Raw genomic sequence first — 25,643 nt, 5'->3', positions numbered from 1 at the left:
CACTAACACTGTGTGAATGTGTCTGCTCCACTTTGTAATTCAAGTCTGCCGTGAACCTGAAAAGCATGTGTGATTAAGATTGCTCTCATTTTACCAAGAGGCCTGTGGGAGACGGCTGCCCATATTCCCACTCGTACTCCTCAGCCACTCTCTCTCTCTCTCTCTCGCTCTCTCTCGCTGTCTCTCTCTCACACACACACACACACACACACACACACACACACACACACTCTTTCTCTCTATACTGCATTTAGCTACTCTAGACTGCTCCTACAGCCTAACATTTCAAACCGTAAAACCAGGAAAAAACTACTTAGCAATAAATGTGATATTACTCAGTTGATACTATTCAAATGCATGACAGATATTAAAATGGTAAACAGCATTGAAACAAATAGTAATAACCTACTACACATTCCGTTTGTTTAGCTGTTCTTTTCACTGAATGAGATTCAGGTGAAGATGCTGAGCACGTTCTCAGTGACTTGTTTAGCCACCGTGGACCAACGATAAACAGGCCAACTAAACGGCCGATTAGCCTGTACATTATGAACATCTCTAAACCTACCGTAAGTATAAAACATTGTAATAACTTACTTAAAACATAATTGATCGCAATGATTCTCCACAGTCAACATTCAGTGTCATAGGTTTGCTTTCCAACAAACAGAATGTGAATCGGGTGCATTTTGAGTTAAGGCTAGCACAGGTAAATAAAAATAGCTGGAAAAACATTTATTGAGACACGTTGTGGTACAAACACCAATAATATCTGTTTATTCAACAGGCCAATCAACATTTCAGTCGTTTTATGTGGGTTTCCGATAAATTTGAGATAAATGTGTGTTGGGCTAACGTTATATTTTAAGCTGTGGTTTCAACACATAGAGATTCACCGGATCAATATTATGAACTACAGTTTATGTGTTCTGGGTAAACTAATGAGTTATGTAGACATACAGCTCGATTAACTTCCCCTTAATACGGGGCTTTGTGTGTACACTTACTGTACATGTGCAGGAACTTTACCTCAAGTTTAAACTGAGCATAATATTAAGCTTTCTGCTAAATCAAACTTTAGTTTTTGGACGTTTCCCTGATCAAAGAGTCCATAGAAACTATTTCATTTTTCTCTTTGTTTCTAATTGTTTTGTAATGTGTTTTGTCTTGTGGTTTAAGCGGTTACCAAAGACTGATTTGTGTATTGGAACAATATCCCTTCCTGAATGCTAATACGCATGGCGACACACACAATCAGCACAAGCGGTCGCTGTTCACATCAGGAGACCGGCCACTTGTTGAAATATGAATGAGACGCTCATAACGCTCAACTTTCCTATAAGGACTTTGTTTACATGGCACGGTCGCACTCTCCTACTGCGCATGCGTTCCTCTGGCCTGATACCGCTGGAATGAAACTGCGGGTGTAAATCTGCAGCTCTGCCTTCAGGCCCTTCTCACAAAAACAGCAGGATTTCTCATTTCTGATTTTTACTGTTGGGGGCAGCAGTGGGTGATGCTTGTTTATTTGGGCCCAATCCCATATCTTATTTTTACCCCTAGTTTTTTTAGTGTCTTCTTGCCCCTTGGAACTAAATAACAGGGGTAGTGGTTGAAATCATCCTTTCTGAAATGGGACCCTCAAATAAAAAGAGCATTACTTCATTAATAGCTTCTAGCGCTGCTCTGTAGGCGACCTGGCCCGTCTACAGTGACAGCAGAGGAGGGGAAAGTTCAGCTCCTCACTGCTGGGCTTTAGTTACATTTAAGGCATTATGTGCCTTCAAAGAGGGGGGCAGTTATTTATTATCACCCACCCCTAATTCTTCAGTGATATGAGGCCGAAGTCAGATATTCACCGGTTTCTTGTTCTTGTCCAACTTTCACGTTCCACCTTAAACGGTGCAGCAGTTACACTGTGGCGCTTCAGATAATACAGTGGTTATCGTCATTATTAATGGAGAAAATTCTCACATTTGTGGGTTTCTTTGGTCGTTTGCTCAGCCATCTTGCCAGATTTTCTATTCTCATAACACTGTGTTTGGATTGTGTCTGTAACGGTTGGGAGCGAGGAGGCGGACGCATATGCGGAGATAAGCGACGTTTATTATGCGCAAATTATGGGTCATCGTTCAATCGGTCCAGGTTCATAGATCCAACACGGATTGAACAGTGTGTCCAACAGAATCCAACAAGCTGAACAGTACAAAGACCAATACATCCAACAAACAACAAAGACCAGCAAACACAAGGGGCAAACACAGGGCTTAAATACAAAAGGGTCAACGAGGGACAGGCAGGAAACAGGTGGAGACAATCAGGGGTGGAGTCGTGAAACAAGGGGGCCGGACCAAAACAAACGCACATGGGCTAAACCAAAACACGAACACATGGACAGAATTGGGAGGGGCCAATCATGACAGTGTCTCTGAAAAACCTCAGTTTGGAACGCAGGTAGCCCCAAACTTTTGCCCTACCCCTCTTATACCAACAAAAATCAGGACACCCTACCCCCTAGGCATGAACATGATAACAGAGGGCTAAGGGCTGAGCGGTAGGTGCGAAGAGTGAAATGGGATTGGGCCTAGGTATTGACAGCTAGGAGGCAAGACAGCTATTTAAGCACTAATATTGATGTGGTAATTAATCATTAGTTAATATTTAACTGATGATTGATTCCCATTAGTCACTAATCACTATCAATGATGAATTATCCAAGTGAGCCTGTCTCAAAATTTAAGTCAGGCCCACTCAGACCGCTAAGTAGGTCATGGAATGCACTTGGCTGCATTTAGTAAACCAGCGAAACTGACTCAAATCATGTCTGTTGGCATCTCCCGGATGTCCATTGTTAATGAATGAATGTATGATTGTTTGTTATAAATCAAAAATTGAAATATTTTGATAAAGAAATGAATAAGCATACTAAATGCTGTCCAGGCCAGCACTAGTGTCTAGCATTGTGGCTTACCTGCACACAGGCCTGTAGAAGGTACAAACTGTAGACCACAGACCAGCGTTTGTAGTCACACGCTGCAGCCTGACCTGAGGTTTTGAGGTTAGCCATGCTAGCTCATAGCCAGGCTCTCAGATGCTATAGGCTGCTTCTGTGGTCAGCAGCACAGGAAAAACAGCTATAGCTCACAAAAACCTATTACAGTAGCCAGCCTTTCAGGCTTCCTGCAGACCACACTGACCAGCATGACTTTGACCACTTTCACCTCTAAGTGTGATAAATTGCATGAGTGTGTGTTTGACACTAAGGAACCGAGGAGTATGTTGGGAGTGTTTGTCTCTCTGCTTGTACATGAATGAATGTGTAGGTACAGTACTGTGCAAAAGTCAGAGACCACCTTATATTTATGCCATTTCCAGTCAGGCAGGCCGTTTAGTGCAAGTTCTACATTTCAAAAACATATTATGTCAACCATTAAGGAACTGATAGACCACCAAAACAGATCACCATAAACGGAAAACAGCACTTAAAGCTGAGAGAGAGGAGAAAATCAAGCTGCATCAGATCTGAAAAACATCCACAGGTGTTTCTGTCCATCCTTCCACTGTGAGAAGACGACTCAGTGCTGTGGGTCTGAAAGGATGAGTAGCTGTCAAAAGCAACCAAACTGTAAGACTGAAAAATATTAGCAGATTTCTTTGAAAAATAGAAAGCAAGTCTCAAGAAAAGGCATGGAATGGACAGAAATATGGAAAATTATGTTTATTTTTATTTTTTGATGCTCTCCCTGTCTGTCTCTCTCTCTCTCTCTCTCTGTCTCTCTCTCTCTCTCTCTCTCTCTCTCTCTCTCTCTCTCTCTATATATATATATATATATATATATATATATATATATATATATATAATTTATTTATTTGTTTATTTTGAGAGCTGATGTTGGAACAAAACCTTGTATCTCCAAAATGGTAACTTTACAGGAGAAGGCAAAAACCTACTTTACTTTTAATGTAATTCAATGGAACCAGAACTTTTTCCAGGTCATTTTGGGTCATTTGTTTTGGTCCATCCATCATTAAATTAACACACAATGTAAAGGACAACAGGCTTTTTTAAACTGTCAAAAACTGAAAAAATGAGATACAAGATTTTGTTCCAGCGATACATATATTTATACACACACACGCACACACACACACACACACACACACATACACACACATGTGTTTGGCCAGGCCTGTTGGTTCCGGCACAACTGTTATTTCTCAATGCCATTTTACCACCTTCCAGTCTCACTGTTAGGAGAGAAGATGAGAACCGCGGTAGGATGAAACTCCCGGAGACAAAGCTGGAGACCATACCAAACTGTGAAGCTTGGTGAGATGGCACGTTCACACGCACACACTTTTACACACTCAGTCATAAACATGTACAAACTCTGCTGGCTTGTGTAAACAAGGTGATTTAACCTTTTTCTACCCTGAGCATTAAAATAAGTTACAATCAAGGCTCCAGGTGGATTTTATAGTTTGATTTTATACTCTGTATATAGTCGTATCCAAAAGTTTGTCCACCCCTGGTCAAAAGACATGTTTTGTTGATTTTCTAATGAAAATAAGTTACCACACCATTTACAGCAGGGGTGCTCGGTCCTGCTCCTGGAGATCTACCACCCTGCAGAGTTTAGTTCTACCTCTAATCAAACACACCTGATCCAGTTAATCAAGGCCTTCAGGAGCATCTGAATAGAAGAGCCAGGTGTGTTGGATCTGAACTCTTCAGGACCAGGATTGAGCCCTCACGATCTACAAAGATCACACTTCTGCACATTTTAATGCACAGTTACTGTTTATTTGCTGAATTTGACATATTAGGGGAAAAAGATGTAAAATATGACTGTTAAACTCAAATAAATTGTGCACTAAAATATGCAGAAAAAGTAATATATTTAAGTTTATTCCCTCTAGATGGTGTTTTATTTTTATGTAGAAAATCAAACATAGCATGTAGTTTCAATACAACTAGATAGATATAAAAAATGTAAAGCATTTTATTAGCATTTCTTACTTACATTATAGTGCTTATAATCATTTTTCTCACTCCGCATGGGCCATGTGAACACATAAAACAAAATAACACATTAATAAAGCTTTTTATTATCCAAAGTTGTAATATAAATAACAAGTTTTGCTCTTTAAAGATCCGAGCTGGCATTTTAAATTCTTTTTAGAAATGCTACCTGGTGTCATGATTGGCCCCTCCCAGTCCTGTCCGTGTGCTTTTTGTTTACTTTTTCATCCATGTGCATTTGTTTTGGTTCAGGCCAGCCCCCTTGTTGTCTGATTCCACCCCTGATTGTTACCACCTGTTTCCCACCTGACCCTCGTTAGCCCTCTTGTTAGCCCTGTGTTTTCCTTAGTCTAGTGCTGGTCTTTGTTTGTTGGATGTATGTATTGTATTCTCGTGTTTGGTTCTTGTTTGAGGTTCAGTGTTGTTTATCATGTCTGCACCTCGATCTGTTCGTGCTGGCTGTTTGAACCTGGACCGTTTTTTGACCGTGACCCTGGATTTGCCCATAATAAAAGTCGCTTATCTCAGCACGTGCGTATGCCTCCTCGCTCCACGTTACACCTGGGCCCTCGAGTGGGCGACCGCCTAAGCGTTGGCTCTGTCATCAGGACATGTGAGTTCAATCCCTGGTGATGCCACAGCCATCCATAGCCGGGAGTCCAAGAGAACACACTCAATCACTCAATGCGTTGCTAGTCAGCTCAGACGTCTGTTAGGTGACATAACAGATATGGAGGTTGGCGCTTTCCTCAGAGCACCTTCGGATGTTGCGTGAGTGGCAGTTCGAAAAGAGGCGGTGGTGCTTCACAGGTCTCGGAGGAAGCCTGTGCTAGCCAACACCCTCCATCGTTGGTAATATCATGTTCTGATTAGTAGGTGCAATTGGAGACGAGAAAATTGGGGGAAAAAAAAAAAAGTTACCTATTTAAATATTATGAAATAACATGAGGTGAAGTGAAAGTAAGAGGCGACTGGTTATTTATGAGCCATGCATAATTCTGCTGCATCTAATTATCATAGCATTAGCATTCAAATACATCACAAGTGCCCTTACCTGCCTCATGTTATTTACAGTATAGTTACAACTCAGATTGGCCAAAATCTAAATAATAAATTGGCCGACTGCATGGTTCTCCTGGAAGAAGTTGAAGCTTCCTGTAACACTGGGGACCGATGATGAGGCGGACGCATACGCTGAGAGAGGCGAGATTTATTAGGGGAAAATCCATAATCAGGGTCTAAACAGTCCAGGGTCAAGGAGCCAACATGGAGAGATGGAGGGACAGACATCACGAAAAGGAAAACAGACTGAATACGAACTGAGGTCAGAAGAACAAACACTATACAATACAATACAAGGCAAAGACCAGCAACCTAACAGGGGAAAACCCAGGGCTTAAATACAGAAACAGGTAACAAGACACAGGTGAGAGCAATCAAGGGCAGAGTCTGGAAACAAGGGGGCAGGACAGGGAAGAATCAAAACAAGAAAGCACACGGAAAAGACCAAAAGGTAAACACAAGCACATGGAGGACTGGGGGGGCTAATAGTGACATTTCCCTCTTTACTTTGATACATATTGCTTCTTTTGTTTGAATTGTGATCGATCCAGTGAAAGAACATTATGCCAAAGCTAGAAATGGTGTCAGTGGTTAGAAATCATTTTCTCATTAAGCATGAATGTGTGGTGTGATGGCATGAGTGGTCAAACTGCTGATTTGACCCATTACTGTCGCGCTGTTGTGTTCAGTGATGTAACAGCTATAGCAGTTGCACTGTTTTCCTTTAGATATTCGTGTTGTTCCTAAAAGGCAGATGAACAAACTCCGCTACAGAGCCTGACTTTATTGCTCAGCTTAATTTAATATTATCATTCTTTTTTTTATATATATATTTCCAATCAAAAGCTGCTTTTGGTAGGAGCACAGCTGCATGCCTGGGTTTGTTCAGGAGCAGAAGCAGCAGGCTGGAAAAACACAAAGATCTCAGATGCTTTTATTGGATGTTTTTAATGATGTCACTATTATTTGTAGTGATGGCACTGATCCAGGACCAGGGATCAGTTTTGGGCCAATACCAGCAGAAAATGCTAGATTGGATGTCAGTCTGATTCAATCCTGTAACAACACTAAAGTCTTGTAGCTTTTAAAGAACAAAAATTGGACTGCCAATTAATAGTGAAAATTTCCATATCAGTATCGGTCTTGGAAAAGAAACAGTGGTATTGTACCGTCTCTAATTATATGTGCAATGTGAATGTCACATGCCAGGCTTGAGCGTGAGTTTGTACTCGCCTCCTTGCACTCATGAGGCATGAACATGTTAACCCCTTCAACTGCAAGGACCTATAAGTGGGCCTTCTAGGGCTGCAGCTAACTTAACTTATGCACTATTGACTTATCAGAGTCTCGTCTGTGCAAATAACCGTGTTTCATTCTAGATATGAACATAACACATCATTATAGAGTGCTTTTCTATTAAAAAATATCCAAAATAAAAATCCACATCGACACAAAATCAGTGTCGTTGACAATGTCAGCATATTGTTGTAGCCCTAGAGCCCATATCAGTCTTATAACTACATTACTTACATATCTCTGTTGTTGGAAGAAAACCTCGTATCTCCGTTTTTTGTTTTTTGACATAATTTGAAATGACCTGTTGCCCTTTACATTGTCTATAAATTTCATGAGGAATGGACCAACAGAAATGGCCAAAAAAGTCTGGTTCCATTAACTTACATTAAAAAACAGTAGGTTTTGTCCTTTTTCTGTCATCATTTTAGAGATATGAGGTTTTTGTCCAACAACAGCAATATTATCTTCTTGGTAGCTGCCAAGTAATTCATAGTACTTACAGAATAATTTATAGTAATTACTGAATAATAAAGATTAATAACTGAAAAGGAAGGATATTAACTGGTTGACCTCTCTGTCTCTCTCTCTCAGCACCAAACCGACGGTGGAGGAGATGAAGCAGTGGGCTCAGTCTTTCGATAAGCTGATGAAGAACCCAGCAGGGCGGAACGTGTTTCGCGAGTTTCTGCGGACAGAGTACAGCGAGGAGAACATGCTCTTCTGGCTGGCTTGCGAGGACCTGAAGAAGGAGATCAACAAGATCACCATCGAGGAGAAGGCACGCGTGATCTACGAAGACTACATCTCTATACTCTCGCCTAAAGAGGTAGGAGTACACACTCAGACAGAAAGCTTAGCATAACACTGAAAACTGAAAATCTGTACATCAGAGGTGGCACAAGAACTGGAGCAGGTAGCGATACATCTGTGCCATCATTTCCCCAGTTAGACAATTTTATAAGAGATTTATTATTATTTCAACCTCAGATTATTGGTCTTTGCTCATTTTCTGTGAAGAACATATAATATAACCCATTTTCAGTGTCTTCACTCTGTTCACCCTCCACACATTTATATTACATATGTGGTGCTGGGCTGAACCCACAGGGAGTAAAAGTGTGGAGGTGCTGTCTCCTTCACTCTGTTCTCCTCCTACACAGCCTGCTGTTAGTGTGTGTGTGTGTGTGTGTGTGTGTGTGTGTGTGTGTGTGTGTGTGTGTGTGTGTGTGTGTGTGTGTGTGTGAGGGTGGACAACATGGACTGGCTGCTGACTGGCTACAGCTGCTAAAGGAGAACCCAACACTGGACACTTGTGATATTTTAAACATCTGGTATTTTTACATAAACTGTTATGGCTCTATTGATTTAAAAAAACAATAATGTAGCGGGTCCACCAGACCACTGAGTAACAAATACATCAACACCACACAAGGGATAAGCTTATTTTTGCAATAATTTATAGCTCCCTAGTTCTTATAGTACACCTATTCAGATCGTCTTTATAGTAGTATAATAACAAATCATAGTAATAAACCTGGCAGGGCACCGTGTTTTTATTGTTATTGAGTGTGCCAACTGTCTCGTAAAGCTGGCATCCAGGCTGTGTCTAGTACTTTGATGAGATACTTTATCCCATAACAAATGGCTTTGCCTGGTAAAACTGATCTAGAGCTCCGTTGGCTCCTAGTCATGCACAGCAGGGAACATTTAATACATTTGATCTGGAGCTAAATTCTCACAGAGCAAATACTCTTCGGGCCAGAGCCGTGATTATAGCTAAACTCTGTGCTGTTAATAAAGAGCCTCTACTGCATCCTCTCATAAAAATTTGAAACACTGTAATCACTCACTGTCCACTCTATTAGATACTCCTACCTCGTTGGTCCACCTTGTAGATGTAAAGTCAGAGACGTCAGCTCATCTGCTGCTGCACAGTTTGTGTTGGTCATCCTCTAGTCCTTCATCAGTGGTCACGGGACGCTGTTGACTCGATATTTTTGGTTGGTGGACTATTCTCAGTCCAGCAGCGACACTGAGGTGTTTAAAAACTCCAGCAGCACTGCTGTGTCTGATCCACTCAGACAAGCACACTAACACACCACCACCACTTCAGTGTCACTGCAGTGTTGAAAATGATTCACCACCCAAATAGTACCTACTCTGTGAGGGTCCATGGGGGCCCTGACATCTGAAGATCAGGGTAAAAGGGGGCTGAAAAAGTATCAGAGAAACAGATGGACTACAGTCTGTAACTGTAGAGTTACACAGTGCACCTATACACTCACTGGCCACTTTATTAGGTACACCTTGCTAGTAAAAGGCTGGACCCCCTTTTGCCTTCAGAACTTCCTCCATTCTTCGTGGCACACTTTCAACAAGGTGTTGGAAACGTTCCTCAGAGATGTTGGTTGGTTATTTGAGTTCCTGCTGCCTTTCTATCATCTGGAACCAGTCTGCCCATTCTCCTCTGACCTCTCACATCAACAAAGCATTTTCGTCCACACAACTGACCGCTCGCTGGATATTTCCTCTTTTTTGGACCGTTCTCTGTAAACCCTAGAGATGGTTGTGTGTGAAAATCCCAGCAGATCAGCAGTTTCTGAAATACTCAGACCAGCCCGTCTGGCACCAACAACCACGCCACGTTCAAAGTCCCTTAAATCCCCTTTCTTCCCCGTTCTGATGCTCGGTCTGCGCTTCAGCAAGTCGCCTTCACCACCTCTACATGCCTAAATGCATTGAGTTGCGGCCGTGTGATTGGCTGATTAGCTATTTGTGTTAACAAGTAACTGAACAGGTGTATCTGATAAAGTCGCCGATGAGTGTATAGTAAGTGGAGCTGAAAAAATGGACAATGAGCGTAGAAACAAGGAGGTCATAATGTTATGTGGTGTGCATGGGAACTCAAGTAGTCAGTTAACTGTTCCACATTCTGGCATCTGAATGAAGAAATCACTCCTCAGGTACTCCGTACGTTACGTTAGGTGTAAATTGTGTCAGTGCTCATATTTGCAGGTAAGTGAGTATATTATACTTTGCAACTATAAAATACGATTGACTTAACATGAGCTCATTACCAAGGACACATTGTTAGGGACGCTTCTGAGAAGGCAGAGACAGGGCGGTCCACAACGAGGAACACGGTGCTTTTTGCAGCCTCTCCTGCCATCTGTCCGTCTCACAGTTCACTCTATGTATAGCTCATCATCCTTCTGTGGTCTTTAATTAACTGTCACTCTCTCTCTCTCTCTCTCTCTCTCCCCCCTCCTCTCTCTCGCTCTCTCTCTCTCTATGGGCCTCTGTTTCCTTGAGAGCAGACTCATTAAGTGTTGAAAGTGTATTGTAAGTGCTGTGAGCTGTTTCGGGTCAGTTGTAGTTGACAGATCCTGTAATTGTGTGCTTTCATCAACTACGGGGTGTTTTTTTCTTGACCACTGTACTGTAGCTGTGCACAGTATATTGTCTGTTAATCAGTGTCGTGATTTGAAGGTGACAAAACATTGCGATCTCTCAGCCGTCCGAAACGCATACAGGCCCAATGCACAGACAACAGTCAAAAATTTAGAAGCCCGATTATATAGCAGTTAGCTATCTTACCTTAGAGCAGATGTGCCTGTTCTGTGTGTTCTTTAAATGAACGCTTAGCAAGTATCATAAATAAATAACAATTAAGTATTCAGACTATAGATGTTTACATGGATGACCTATAGGTATGACCTGTTTAAGCTCAAGGCATTAATAGAGGTAGTTAGCTAAATATATACAAAGTCATCTTTTATAGGGAACTTTATTTTGGAAGGTGGCTGTCCCAAACGCTAACCTGGAAAATTATACTTATTTAGTTTTTTTTTTTTTTTTTGATTTGATGTTGCTTTTAAAAATGTTGCTTTGGTTTCATTTGAAGTATAATTGAAAGATTTAAATTCATCATGAATTTTATTTTTAAATAATAAGAACTTTTATATAATGCTGCCATGTGTTTTCATGTATCCACAGAAAGACAGCATTTTAGTCTGTAGGCAGAGCCTTATTTTATTTATAAAATATTTATATACCAAATTATTACTGTTTTTGCGTTTTAAAAAATATTATGATTTCATGAGTGCATCTGTTTAAAGCTTTGTTTGCTAGCACTGTGTTGTCCAGTGCAGGAGTCACAACCCAAATGTTAAGAAAAGCCATTTTGTCCTTTCAACAACAATTAAACCACCTTGGGAGCCACAAGATTTTATGTCCATTTTACCATCTTGGCTGTGAATCTGTCTCAGTGCGTGCTAATGTACTAGTTTTGGCTAAACATATAACCTAAAATAAATGAAAACACAGACTAACTTTGCTCTGCTTTAAGCTTCAGCTGAGCTGTAGCCGCTTTTCTCGCATCTCCAGCAGGAAACTTTTCCACAAAAATAGAAGTTTCTTGTAAAATATCTCTGAACGTTCAACTTTATACGAGGCTGAAGTCGCGTCTCATTCACCAGATTCTCGTACGGGTTTTCCCGTTCCACCTTAAGTGGTACCTGAGGTGCCAGTACTGCGGCATTATTTAAGGTGGAACAGGACAATTTGAATGAGACGCTGACTTCAGCTTCACAACTTTTTAGCGATTGCGTTTCTCGTTGCAGATTAAACATATCAGGACGTTCGTCTTAAATCTCTCTCTTTGCTGTTTCTTTAGCTAACGTTACTGAGACTGGCGTTGTTGCTATGGTGACCAGCAGTTCGCTCGCCAACCTTCAGGGTTAAAGGGTGAATTAGCAGTTCTATGTTACCTCCAGCGTTTAAGACCATTTATCTGCTGTGGAGCCGCAAAAAAAGAGCCTCATGTTGCCGACCTCTGGTCTACTGTTTTTGAGTTGTGTTGAAAAGTTTCAGCAGTTTTATGATTGTTTCGTTAGTGTCAAATCGGTGTGTTCGATCGATTGTTTTAGTAAAATGAACATAATTAAGATAAAGAGTGGCTCAAAGCAAGAAGATTTTTGTCTAAGGTCCAAATCAGTCAAAAGTCTAAAATGAATGAACTTTCATTTTGAACCAATTCAATAGAATGATGCCTCTGCTGAAGAACCCCTGAAGAGCCTTCTTCAGTTTTTTAGGGTGTTCTTCATTACTGTCCAGCGTTTCTGTGTGCAGTACCTCTATCCTGTATTCCCCACCCCATCTCTACTTAGAGATTTGAAAGGAGAAAGACTCAGACAGCCCTGAAGCGTTGACACTGACTTGAACCGTAATGCACTAATCTAACGTATTCCACGTTTGTCACGCTGAAAATGAGAACAGGCTGATAAACACCGCGCTGTGTGTTGGGTTAGAAGACGTCTATACCTGTCTGTACCTGAGAAGAGCACATGGAGGGCGTATGTGTGTAAAGCTGGTTTCACACTGCCTGGGGTGCAGATACGACTCGCTGGAGCAGGTTTTGTGCTCCGATTGTTTGTTTCTAAGGAAAAGCCGCTTGCGTACTGCAGACCTGAATCAAAATCAGGGCTCTTGATACGGTATGTTGTTATGCAAGGAGGTGCTGATCAATTTGACTGCAGATTAGCCGGGCTTTTCGTTTCTGGTGTGAAAGGTATGAAAGCAGGAAACATTCATTTCAGTTTGAGTCATTAGCTGGATTTCCATTCATGGATTTTTTAATGTGTATATTGACTCATTGAATAAAAAGATTTGATGGTAACAGCAGATGTTGAACAAAAGCAGCAAAACGTGTAGAACATTTTGTGTGTAATACACTGAAATGTTGCAAATGTGAGTAGAATTAAGTCGTGTAGATATGAAACACGACAGAAGCTGGCAGGTATCAGTGAACGGACAAAGAAATTACACCTTTATATTCTCAAAGAATATATTAAATTTCATAATTTTATAAAAGTGATGTTTCCAGAGCAGATCACTGAAGAGACGCCGTCTGATTATAGTTTAGAGCCCAGATTTGGGGAAAAACGGGTCGACTTTCAGTAGAAAAACAAAGTTCAGCTTCTTTTATTATAAGGGTTTAAAATGACATCACCATCTATTAGACTGGAGAGAAGAGCTACAGCCTCACACGACGCCCAGCTTCTGAATGGAGCTCATGAAAGTTATGACTAATATGACGAAGTGCGTTTTGGAACCACCGGTGGTCTCAAGGAGTTTGAAAGGTTGCAATATTGGTCTTTGCAATATTGATACCACGCATGGCTGCAATATGGAAATGAACCCTTTAACCAATCACAGTGTTTTCTTACTGTGTGTTTTGAGCATCTTGACCAATCACAGTTCCAGATGATACCAGTGTTGAAACCTTCAGAATCAGTACTGATACACATCCAATTTTTGCTTTAATAACTACTATGTAAGCAACGAAGCATTAAAATGAGCTATTTTTTCCTTAAGCATCTGAAAGTAGGCTACTGTGCTCAAACTACGTGCGCAAACAGGCCTGGTTACAGGTTGTGGGGGCCAACTAGCAAGAATTGTGGCCCAGAGGCGTCATAGTGAGGGTGATCAACACCAACTAATTATAGCTAAATCGTTACAAAGTTACTTACCTGTTACAGTAACCAGACAAAACCTGATAACTTACCTCACTAAGTAACTCTTAGTTACTTAGTACTCGTACTGTGGCGCATGAAGGCCAATTGACTTACCTTTTACAGCGGTAGCAGCCGATGTCTTATTAAAGCGAATGGTCTAAACGTCTTTTTGTCTTTTTTAACAGTACTGAACTTTGTTTTCTTTACAAAAAATGAAGTACAGTGAAGCTGTGCTGCATAAAAAAGGCACCCGTCCTGGCCGGCTTGCAGCCTTGTTGCCACAGTGACAGTAACTGCCAAAAATTGGTGATGATTTATGGAGAACGTCCTCAGTCTCTTTTGTTTATTTAACTTATGACAAAGCGAAAACTGCATCTTGGCACACAGTGACCTTAAAATTTGCAATGTGATGAGAAATCTCGGCAGCCAAGGCCCCTAAAGGCCTCCCACATAGCTACGCCCTTGGAAGAATATACAAAAAGATGGCATCACACATTGTAAACATGTGTACTGTCTCAGACTACATTTGTTACAAGGCTGGAACTAATCATTTTTTTCCAGCATTTTCTGCTGATATCAGCCTGATATTGGATCAGTGCCATCCCTACATTAAATCCAGAGTGACTTATTTTGGTCAGAAGAGTTATTTAACAGTATTGTGATATTACTGCTTACACCAATGTGGTTTCAACATATCGCTTATCACGATCGCATGTAGGAATATAATCACTATACTAGTGTTTTGCATATATCATGCAGCCCTAATATTCTCTCACTGTCTTTCAGTCTCTCAGTTTCAGTTTGTTCTTTTAATAGCTGATGAATTCATGATATGTTCAGGTCATTGGCTGGTGTCCGAACAACTGGAAGAATACCAGGTCTTTTACTTGACCAAGACTGCCGCGGTATGCATGCAACACACACACACACACACACACGCACACACACCGGTCCCTTTGTTTTTTGTAGACACACATTGTGTGGAAATCTGACACCCCCCACCCCACCCCCACCCACACCAAACTACTCATGTTTTCAATCAGTACAGTGACTGATGAATTGTACATGACTTTAGTGGCTGTTTTACTGGCAGGTTACTCAGCCCTGTCCCAGCCCTGCAGCACTGCTGACAGGACAACTCCACCCTTCATCAGAACTCACACACACCTACAAGGTCTGACTCGTGGCCCACTGTGATTGGCTTTCCCAGTGATCTTCTGCGTAAGCCAGTAAATTGATAACACTGCTTATTAAGTATATTTATAAACTCTAATAATGAACTGTAATAAAATTTTTGGCATATTATACACATGTAGTACAACAAGTGGTGCTATGCATAATGTATAATGAGCGCCTGTAAGGCACACTAACAATTCTAAAAACATTCTGAACATTTAAAATGCCTTCACTTTAAGGAAAGTGGTGGATATTGTAGGTTGTCCTTTGTTATAAATAAATTATATTAAGTACTACTAAACATAGATTTTGTAATGTGATGTGTTTGTAGTGTGGAAACATTTCACACATAATTCCGAATTAAAAACTAAGTTCTTGGTTTCTCAAAATGATAAAATCTCAGTTGTTTTGAACCTTTGTTTGCTCTACAATCTCCAAATGTGACACGTAAGTGGTACCTAATTAACCTAGCAGTAGCCACATTTACATGCAGCCTGATAACCCATTAATAATCCAAGTAATGGCTCAATCGGAATAGAATACGTCCATGTGAACACCTCAATTGGAATCGTTTGGGGTCGTTTTCTGCTTAAAAGGTATTAAATTCGATATTAACAATTGTGTTAAATGTGTTTATAAGGCAAGAAAGAATTAATCACAGTACATTATTACAGCCCTATGAGCATGTTTGTAGTTTATATATGTTTACATACGTTTATGTGCTCGTGAATTGAGTATAAAAAGCATTACTTTCATTGTCCTTTGTGAAGAATATGAGGCATGCAAGGTTTAGCTTACTATACACACACACACACACACGTAGTACACACATGGTAACTGTTTGGGTGTTGTGTGTATTTTGTACTAAACCGTATGCAAATGTTGAAGCCACAGCCGGGCACTGTGAGCTACTAACTGGTACTGAAGCGTATCACAACACAGGGATCACATGATGATACACTATGCATGAGAAGAGTTTTAGTATAAACAAACTGTAGAGGAACAGAAACGAGGAACCAAAATAAGCCAAACCACTGAAGGGATTAAATATCAGTTAAGTTTAATTGAATAACTGTGACAGCCACAATCTGTGAAACGTATATTCAACAGAAAAGAACCCTTTTCCCAAATTCTCCTCATGGCAGCCTGGTAGGACTTGTAGTTCTCGTCGTTTTGTTTCCCAGTCAATATTTCATTCAATTAAATACAGTGGATTTGTACAAATCTGTGTAATAAAGGCGGACATGGAGACGTCTGGAGCCCAGTGTTTATTTGTATTTATTCCAGTGTTAAGTATAGTTTTTCCTGGGACACACTGACTTCCCAGACGAATTGTTTTGCATTGTGATGAGTTTAGATGGTAAGACTTTGGCACAGTACCGTATACACATTTGGATGCAAACGTTTCGGCACCCCTGGTTATTTCATTTAACGGTAAGTGAAAGTAAGTTAGCACCTCCTCTGGGGAGAAGACGTTTTTGCACATTGGAATGCACAATTACTGCCTGTTTTCTGAATTTAACTCATTAAAAAACACATAAAACGTGGCCTGTGCAAAAGTTATGGCACATTTTGTGTTTTATTTATTTATTTTTTTCTCCAAATTGTTCAGCTCAGCAAATAAAGAGTAAAAAAATACCTTATTTAAGTTTGTTCCCCATAGATGGTAACTTATTTTCACTTAGAAAACCAATAAAAACACATAATTTGACAAACTTTTGAATGTATGCATATGAATGTATAGATATTAGGTTCTGTTTATATTTAGAAGTGTGTCTTAGTGGTAGAGAGAGTGTTAGGCAGGAACTGTACTGCATTCAGTGAGAACAGATGCAGATTGTGCATGCCTTCTCCCCAGTGGCATGCGTGACTGCTGCGTTTCAGTGTATGTTAATGTAAACCACATGTGCTCTTAATATGTAATGTCACTGTGCTTCAGTTTATCAGCCCGTGTCAGCTCATATCACTGGAACAGTGTCTCAGAGAACTTACAGCTACAGTTAAAGTCTTAAGATCTCCCTCTCTCCCTCTCCCTCTCTTCTCTCTCTCTCTCTTTCTCTTCTCTCTCTCTCTCTCTCTCTCCCTCTCTTTCTCTTCTCTCTCTCTCTCTCTCTCTTCTCTCCCTCTCTTTCACTTCTCTCTCTCCATCTCTCTACTCTCTCTATCTTTTATCTCTCTCTGTCTCTTTCTCACTCTCTCTTTCTCTCCCCTCTCTCTTTCCCTCTCTCCCGCTCTTCTCTATCTCTCCATCTCTCTCCTCTCTGTCTTTTATCTCTCTCTGTCTCTCTCACTCTCTCTTTCTCTTCTCTCTCTCTCTCTCCCTCTCCCTCTCTTCTCTCTCTCTTTCTCTTCTCTCCCTCTCTCTCTCCCTCTCTTTCTCTTCTCTCTCTCTCTCTCCCTCTCCCTCTCTTCTCTCTCTCTCTCTTTCTCTTCTCTCCCTCTCTTTCTCTTCTCTCTCTCCATCTCTCTCCTCTCTCTGTCTTTTATCTCTGTCTCTCTTTCTCACTCTCTTTCTCTCCCCTCTCTCTTTCCCTCTCCCTCTCTCCCTCTCCCTCTTTTCTCTCTCTCTCTCTTTCTCTTCTCTCCCTCTCTCTCTCTCTCTTTCTCTTCTCTCCCTCTCTCTCTCCCTCTTTCTCTTCTCTCTCCATCTCTCTCCTCTCTCTGTCTTTTATCTCTCTCTCTGTCTCTCCCACTCTCTCTTTCTCTTCTTTCTCTCTCCCCCCCTCTCTGTCTTTCCTCTCTCTCTTTCTCACTCTCTTTCTCTCTCTTTCTCTCCTCTCTCTCTCTCTCTCTCTCTCTCTCTCTCTCTCTATCAGTAACATAAAATAAATTCTGACCACAGGAAACTATAAATTGTGTCCCCCCTGGCCTCCCTAGAAGAGCTCTATAAATAGGCCGTGCTGTGCTGTATGTGTGAGTGGGAGGGAGGGGTGCTGATTTAAGAGTGGGGGCGGACTCAGGAATGAGGAGCAGAAGGACCCTCGCCTCTTTATGTGGGCGCTCTGCTGGGTTAGCGTGTGCTGAAAACAGTAATACGTTGAATTTGCTTGATTTCTGCATAAATGAAATATCGTAGCTGTCCAAAAAGAAGTGCGTCTAAAGCAAAATCGCTCTTAACCTCAGAATGAAGTACACTGAGTCCGTCCCGTTTGTCTGTGTGCACTGACTTTGAGTCATTAGCCGCCTTCTGCTGATCTTGGAAGGCACAGTATCTGACAGTCTTCCACAATGTGGCTGGCAGGGTGAGTTGTGGCACTGAGACAAGTCTTGTGTTGAATCAGTGGCTGTGACCCAGAGACCAAAATCTAGGTCTTTGGTGTTTTGTCTTGCTAATGACGTTGTACATCAGTGCTGGAAAGTTTGTGAACCCTTTCTTTATTTCTGCAAATATTAGACCTAAACCTTGTAATATTGGGTCATTTTCCTCAATAAATAAATGACCAGATCTGATTTTTTTTGTCTCATTTGTTTAATTTGGTTCTCTTTATCGACTTTCAGGACTTGTGTGAAATCTGATGAAGTTTGGGGTCAAATTTATGCAGAAATATAGAAAATTCTAGAGGGTTCACAAACTTTCAAGCACTAGTGTACATGTATTGTCACTGGTTTTCATTGGCTGCCAGAAATATTAATAAAAAAAAGTTTTCAAAAGATTGTGATCCATGAGATTATGTCTGACAAATAATACCGTGTTAGAATAGGTCCTTATGGGAATCACAAGGAATTACTGCAGTTTCATGAATCAGAGTAACTGGGTTATTGAGTTTAATCCTGAACAATGACGTGGAAGGAATAATAGTTCATAGAAAACGTTTTATGTAAACAGGTTCCTCCTTAACTAGATGAAGTCTTGCAAGCCAGACTTCTGCCTGTCATCATAGTGTGGTGCATTTTGTCCCTTAACATGGCCAAAAATCACCTACTTTGACAGAACTGGGTTGTTTCACTGCCATAGGTTGTTGCTGTAGGACAGGGGTCTTTATTTAAAGTTCAGTAAAGTCCAGTTAGAGAAAATCTCCTCAAGCAAAGGTCCAGAACATCATAATGTCTAACGTGCATTATGATTCAGTGCCATATACTGTTTACTAAAGTAGCCTGGTAGGAATATCAGCATCTTATACAGTCAACAACTGAATATCAAATCAAATAAAGTCCAGTTCAGTCATATTTCAACAACATTATTTATTTATTTTCAGTCAGTCCCTTGCGTGTACATCACTCACTCGAGTCTCAGTGCTCATCATAAAGCACAGATCTGATTGGCTGAGTAGCGTAAAGGCTAGAAAAGCTATGGCCAATAAAATAGGATGACACCATCGAAATTAAAGAATTACCCATAGTTTATCGGTTATAGGTCCAGGGTCCACGTAGGACAGAGTCTGGGTCTGGACTCGGACTGTGGTCTGCCTATTAATGACCTCTGCTGTAGGACATGCGATTTTCAAAATGTGGCTGCAGGCAAAACAGAATCTTCAGGAAACGCATCTGCATGCATGAGCAGACACAGGCATATCTGCTTAAAAGCTTCTAATGCTACATTTACACTACATTGCTCAAATCCAATTGCTTGCTCAAGTCCAATTACCCAGGTGTGGTGTTGATGTGTTTGTTACTCAGGGGTCTGGTGGTCCCACCGCATTATTATTGTTTTAAATCAATAGAGCCTTAACAATTTACTAGATGTTGAAAATATCACAGCTGTCCAGCGTAGGGTTCTCCTTTAGCAGCTGTAGCCAGTCAGCAGCCTGTTCATGTTGTCTACCCTCACTCACACACACACACACACACACACACTAACAGCAGGCCATGTAGGAGGAGAACAGAGTGAAGGACACAGCACCTCCACACTTTTACTCCCCGCGGGTTCAGCCCAACACCACATGTGTAATATAAATGTGTGGGGGGTGAACAGAGTGAAGACACTGAAAATGGGTTATTTTATATGTTCTTTACAGAAAATGAGCAAAGACCAATTATCTGAGTTTGAAATAATGATAATTATAATAATAAACAACTGTTTCCTTTGGTAAACCCTGGAAATGGGCCCCACAGACCCCAACACCACACAACGGTTAAAAAAGCAAGCTAACATAATTGACTTCATCTGAAACTCTCTCTTTCTCTCCACCAGGTGAGTCTGGACGCGCGGGTGCGGGAGGTGATCAACAGGAAGATGCAGGAGCCGACTCCGCACACGTTCGAGGACGCGCAGCTGCAGATCTACACGCTCATGCACAGAGACTCCTACCCACGCTTCCTCAACTCACCCATATACAGATCGCTGGTGCAGGGGGGCTCACGCTCCTCCTCCGAGTCCTAGACCATCACCCCTCCCCCACCCACCCCCAACACCAACCTATTTCACTGGCCTCTCTCTCTCTCTCTCTCTCTCTCTATCTCTCTCTCTCTATCTATCTCTCTCTCTCTCTCTCTCTCTCTCTCTCTCTCTATCTCTCTGTTTTCATCCCTTCATCCCAACACACCTCGTTCCATCGCACAACCACTAAAGGAGAAAGCAGAAAGTACGCGCTGGTTTACCAGGATTTAATGCCTTCTTGTCCTGGTTGGATTATTTTTTTTCTTCATCGTTCTGAATTTGTGCCCTAATCCTGCACCTCTTGTCTGTCGTCTTGGAGGGAAGAGCTCCTACCTTCCGGAATCCTCTGAACTTGCACAGACTGAAACTGGAAGACACAGGGTTGACGTATTACTCTCTCTCTCTCTCTCTCTCTCTCTCTCACGCTCTCTCTCACTGTCTGTCTTTTTCTGGCCCATCATTCCAGTTTGTGGCCACAGCTGCGACAGCAACAACTACTGATCCATACGGCCATGTTTTTGTTTATTTGTTTGTTCTTTTGGTCCTTTTTTCCTTTTTTAATACTTGTACGAACACAGTGTAGAGTTTTTTTTCTTCTGATGTCATCCATGGTTAAAGAGAGACGAGAGAGCCTCTGCAATAAGACACACTGGAGTCCACTTTCTCCACTTCGCAGCTGACCGGTTTGCCTATTGCCTGTCACCTTTGACCTGTCCACTGTCTCCCTTCTCTGATTGGCTCTCTGAGGCGAGGGGTTGAGTGGTGGTTGGATGATTGTTGTTCTTGTTTTTTTTTTTAATGGAGGGGTTAAAAATCTCCCAGGCGCAAAAAAGGAAAGAAAAAAAAAACAGAATATGTAGAATGCTAACAAATGTCTGAGAGGAGGACGATAGATTTAATCAAAAGAAAAAGAGGGAGGAGAAAATGCCTAGGTCTTAATTAGACTGGTCACTCAAGTACATTTGAAATTTATGATTGTTAATGTTATTTATTTTTTTTTTTGGTTTGTTCAAACTGTCATTTTTTTTTTGTTCTTGTACAAACTAGAATCTGGTACGTATGGCGTGATACAAGCCGAGCAAGGTCACGAGAGCTTGATGCTCTCTCAGGGTGTGTGTGTGTGTGTGTGTGTGTGTGTGTGTGTGTGTGTGTGTGTGTGTGTGTGTGTGTGTGTGTAAATGGGTAAGCAAACCTCTCTGGTACATCCTTCAGTTAAGACTGATGGGGTGGGACATTATCATACGTTATATTCACGTTATACTGTAAAATTGAGAAAAATACCTAAAGCTTTGACCCCATTTACACCTGGTTGTTTCATGCAAGTATCAGAATCACATCCGGATGGAGATTAGCCGCATAAAAATACAAGGTAAATGCACCCCAGATTAATTTGAAACAGGCTTAAATCTGATCACTCATTTCACTTTAGGAGGTGGTTCGACAGGCATTTTAGCCAGATATTCTAAAAGTGTAAATGCATTCTGGGGCCTTTAGCAACCTGAGCAAGTTAAAATAAGCACCAGTTTGTTTAATCTGTACTTCACCCCGTCATTATTCAATGTGTCACAACAATACATGACGTTTAACGCATATGATCCATGATCGTGATGACTAATACAGGAGATGAATTATTCTTAACAGCTGTCGTCTTGTAAACATCAGTGTAAAGTTGCTGTAAAGAGATTAATAACAACATTCAAAACTGTGATTTTCAAGGCAGCAGTCGCATTTTGAATAGTGCAGTTAATAACAACAATGCAATGTAAAGATTAACAGAAGTGTTGCTTTGCTTTGCTTTAACTAGGGCACTAATACACCCTCATATCAGGACAGACACTGGCTTTTGAACTTTACACTGGTAACAGTCTAAATTGTCCTTTTCTTCTTTGGCCCAAAGAACATGATGTCTATTATTTCCATTAAAAAAATCTGATTGATCACAATACATGTTTCCACCAGGCATCAATTCATTTCAGATATACTTTAACTCAGAGAAGTCGACGGCAATAAATGTTTTAACGCATGGTACCCATGAGCGCCATTAGCAGAATTATTCAACACAGCCGCATCATGTAAACATCGATGTAAAGTTGGACTAAGGAAATTAATAACAGCATGCAAAATTGTGATTTTCAAGGCGGCAACCATCTCTTGAATAGAATACTAAAAACGAGGGACAACCCAGGCAATTGGTTGTTGTATGTTGGATGATTTGCATATTATGCTCCGAATAGCAATCATTTTTCTGACTAACCAGAGATGCCTTTGCATATTAGTCTAAGTTATGGATGTGCAATGATATTGGAATCATATCAGCATCTGAATTTTATTAATTTTACTATACTTGAAATAATATACAATGGGTTCAAATCCCATTTCTTGTTTTTACCCCTACACCTTGTTTTCGAGTGTCTCCTTGCCCCCTGGAACTGAGTTACAAGCAGTAGTGGTTGAAATCATCCCCTGAGAAATGCGACCCTCACATAAAAAGAGCATTACTTCATTAACAGACTCCTAGTGTCTGCTTTCAAAAAGGGGGGGATACGATAGCTACTTATTGATTATTACCCACTGCTAATTCTTTGGTTATATGAAGCTGAAGTCAGCTATTCGCCAGCTTCTCATTCAGATTTTCCTGTTCCACCTTAAATGGTCAGTCCTGCTGGACTATTTATGGTAGACTGGATAATTTAGCCAGCTGGCTACCAAGACATTAACATACTGTTATCGAATTTTTTCATGCATGTTATAGGAAAAGGATCATAATACATTGAAACAACATTAAACCAAGATAACACGGTGGTTATTGTAATTTTTTAACTGAGAAAATTCTCACATTTGTGGGTTTCTTTGCCGGTTTTTTCCTCATAACACTCTGTTTGGAGCATGCCTCTGAAATAACTCAGTTTAGAGGGTCATGTAGCCCTATCCCTCTATCTCAACAAGAATCAGGACACCCTACCCCTAAACATGAACGCAGAAAACAAAGGGCTAAGGGCTCAGTGGTAGGGGCAAGGGGTGAAATGGGATTGGGCCTAAATTTTGCACTTCTCCACAATGCCAGTCCAGATAGATTTAGTCTTAATTCCTACAGTTTATGAATGATTACATATCAGTTTTGGCAGACGTGTGAAATATTTAGCCCACAATTTCCACATCACTGAATCCCTAGTGCAAATGCATGTGCTTGGGTTACAGTCCAGATAGTCGCATGAAGCAACAAGGAGTAAATGGGGCCTTTTCATTCTCATTTAGTGTATAGATTCTTAAGGACTCTTTTGGGAATTACTGTTTTTTTTTTTTGTTTTTTTTTTAACGGTTTTATGGTTTTTCAATAGTCACCCAGTTCCTTGGCAAATAATGTAGGTCCATTAGCTGTGTAGTAATTCCATTCATTAAGTGTGTGTGACACAGTGCTGACACTGTGCACTAATGGCACTAATGAATTCTTCTGGCTGGGTTAGTTGAAAAGACGTTTCATTGACAAAATGTTGAGCTGCCTTTTTGAGATTTTCAGATGTCATGTATTGGATTTCTGGAGGAATCTGGAGAGGCGCTGGTTACCATTCAATAGACTTAGAATGGAAATTCTTGTGTTGTAGACGTGGTCATATAGATTGATCACTCATGCTGATATATACACACACACCACGTTAACGCCTGTTGTGCATTGCGCTGATATTGACGGTACTGTATGTTTAGAAGATGATCATATTTCATGACGGCTCTGAAACACATTGTAGCCTAGTTGTTCTGATGTGTGTGTGTGTGTGTGTGTGTGTGTGTGTTGGAGCTGAGCGGATGCACATCTTGCCTCCTTTCTCTCCTTTACCTACCTAAAGGAACAGCTCAATGAATGAACGTGAATAGGCATCAAATAGCATTATGCATATATATGACATAATGTTGGCTGGCGACTGCCAGTTCACATTCATTTTTAGCCATGTTAGCATGTGTTGTTCCTTTACGCTATAAAGCAGATACATAAACTTTCTCCATATACTACTGTAAATGTCTAAGCAGAGTAGTTACTGTATATTATTTTGGATATTAAGTTACTGTTACTTTGAACTCGATCGCTGAGCGAAAAATGTGAGCTTTCAATGAAACGCTCAAGACGGGGCTCCAATCACCATTTCACTTTCTTCTGCTTTTAAAGCTCAGTCAGGAATTGCTGGATCTAGAAGCCTGTTTTTTATCCTCTTAAACCCTGATTCTAATCCTAATCTCAAGACTTGTCATCCAGAATTATTAACTGTGGATTATTCAGTAAGGATTATGAAATTTATAGTGATATTTATTTCAGGGGGCTACAGGCCACATACGGGCCTTTAGGGTTTAAGGACTTAATACTACAGAAGATGCTCTCAAATACAGACCTCCAATTCCAAAGAAGTTAGGACTGTAAGTGAAATGCTTATAAAAACAGAAAGCAGTGATTAGTAAATTCAGTTTGACTTGTATTCAGTATAACAGTATGAAGATATTTGATGTTTTACCTTATGGATTTTTTTATTATTTCAAATTTAATGCCTGCAACATGTTTCCCAAAAAGTTGGGACAGTAGCATGTTTACCACTATGGTACACCACCTTTCCTTTCAACAACACTTAATAATCATTTGGGGACTGAAGACACCATGTGATGCAGTTTTGAAAGCGGAATGTTTTTCTGTTCTCTCGTTATAAAAATGTTCAGGTGAGCAGCCATATAGGACCTTCATTCTCATATTTTGTGCTTCATAATGCAGCACAGTGGTTTGGACTGCAGGCAGGCCAGTCTAGCATACAGCGATGCTGTGGCAACACATGCAGAACGTGAATAAGCATGGACACTCTTGAAAAAGACGTCATCTAGAAGGCAGCAAAATGTGTATACATCTTTCACTGTTGATGTTGCCTTCACAGATGTGTAAGTTAGTATGGTCCATACCATGACATTCCCTGGCTTTTGAACTTTATGCTGGTAACAATCTGGATGGCATCTTGATTCACTGGACCAGAGAACAAAACGTTGACTTGTTAGACCAGAATACATTTTCCACTGCATCAGTCCATTTATGATTAGCTTGAGCCCAGAGAAGTCGGCAGTGTTTCTCGGAATTGTTGACGTATAGTTTCCACTGTGCATAGTACATTCATAGCTTGCATTCATAGAGGCAGGAATAAATGATGTTTGTCAATAAAGTATATCCCAAGCCCATGTGGTGATATTCATCACTGCCAGTTTTTAAAACAGTGCTGTCTGAGGAATC

General features: G+C 40.8%; 1 protein-coding gene across 3 annotated transcripts in view; it reads left to right on the top strand.

Annotated features, from left to right (window-relative positions):
* rgs19 (regulator of G protein signaling 19) overlaps positions 1–20,447 on the top strand; it is an 85,032-nt gene extending 64,585 nt beyond the window's left edge. The window contains exons 3-5 of one of the 3 annotated variants that reach the window (XM_017710878.2): positions 4,244–4,330; positions 7,973–8,207; positions 20,204–20,447. In XM_017710878.2, coding sequence (XP_017566367.1) covers positions 4,244–4,330; positions 7,973–8,207; positions 20,204–20,392 — 511 coding nt within the window. In that variant the 3' untranslated portion in view covers positions 20,393–20,447. The remainder of the gene's footprint in view (positions 1–4,243; positions 4,331–7,972; positions 8,208–20,203) is intronic. The other 2 variants (XM_017710880.2, XM_017710879.2) reach the window with 2 other exon arrangements.
* Positions 20,448–25,643: the final 5,196 nt, after the last annotated feature.

This window comes from Pygocentrus nattereri, chromosome 9 (assembly GCF_015220715.1).
Source record: "Pygocentrus nattereri isolate fPygNat1 chromosome 9, fPygNat1.pri, whole genome shotgun sequence".
Lineage (NCBI taxonomy): Eukaryota > Metazoa > Chordata > Actinopteri > Characiformes > Serrasalmidae > Pygocentrus > Pygocentrus nattereri.
The sequence above is the reverse complement of the archived record's forward strand: the minus strand, read 5'-3'. Positions and strand labels throughout refer to the sequence as shown.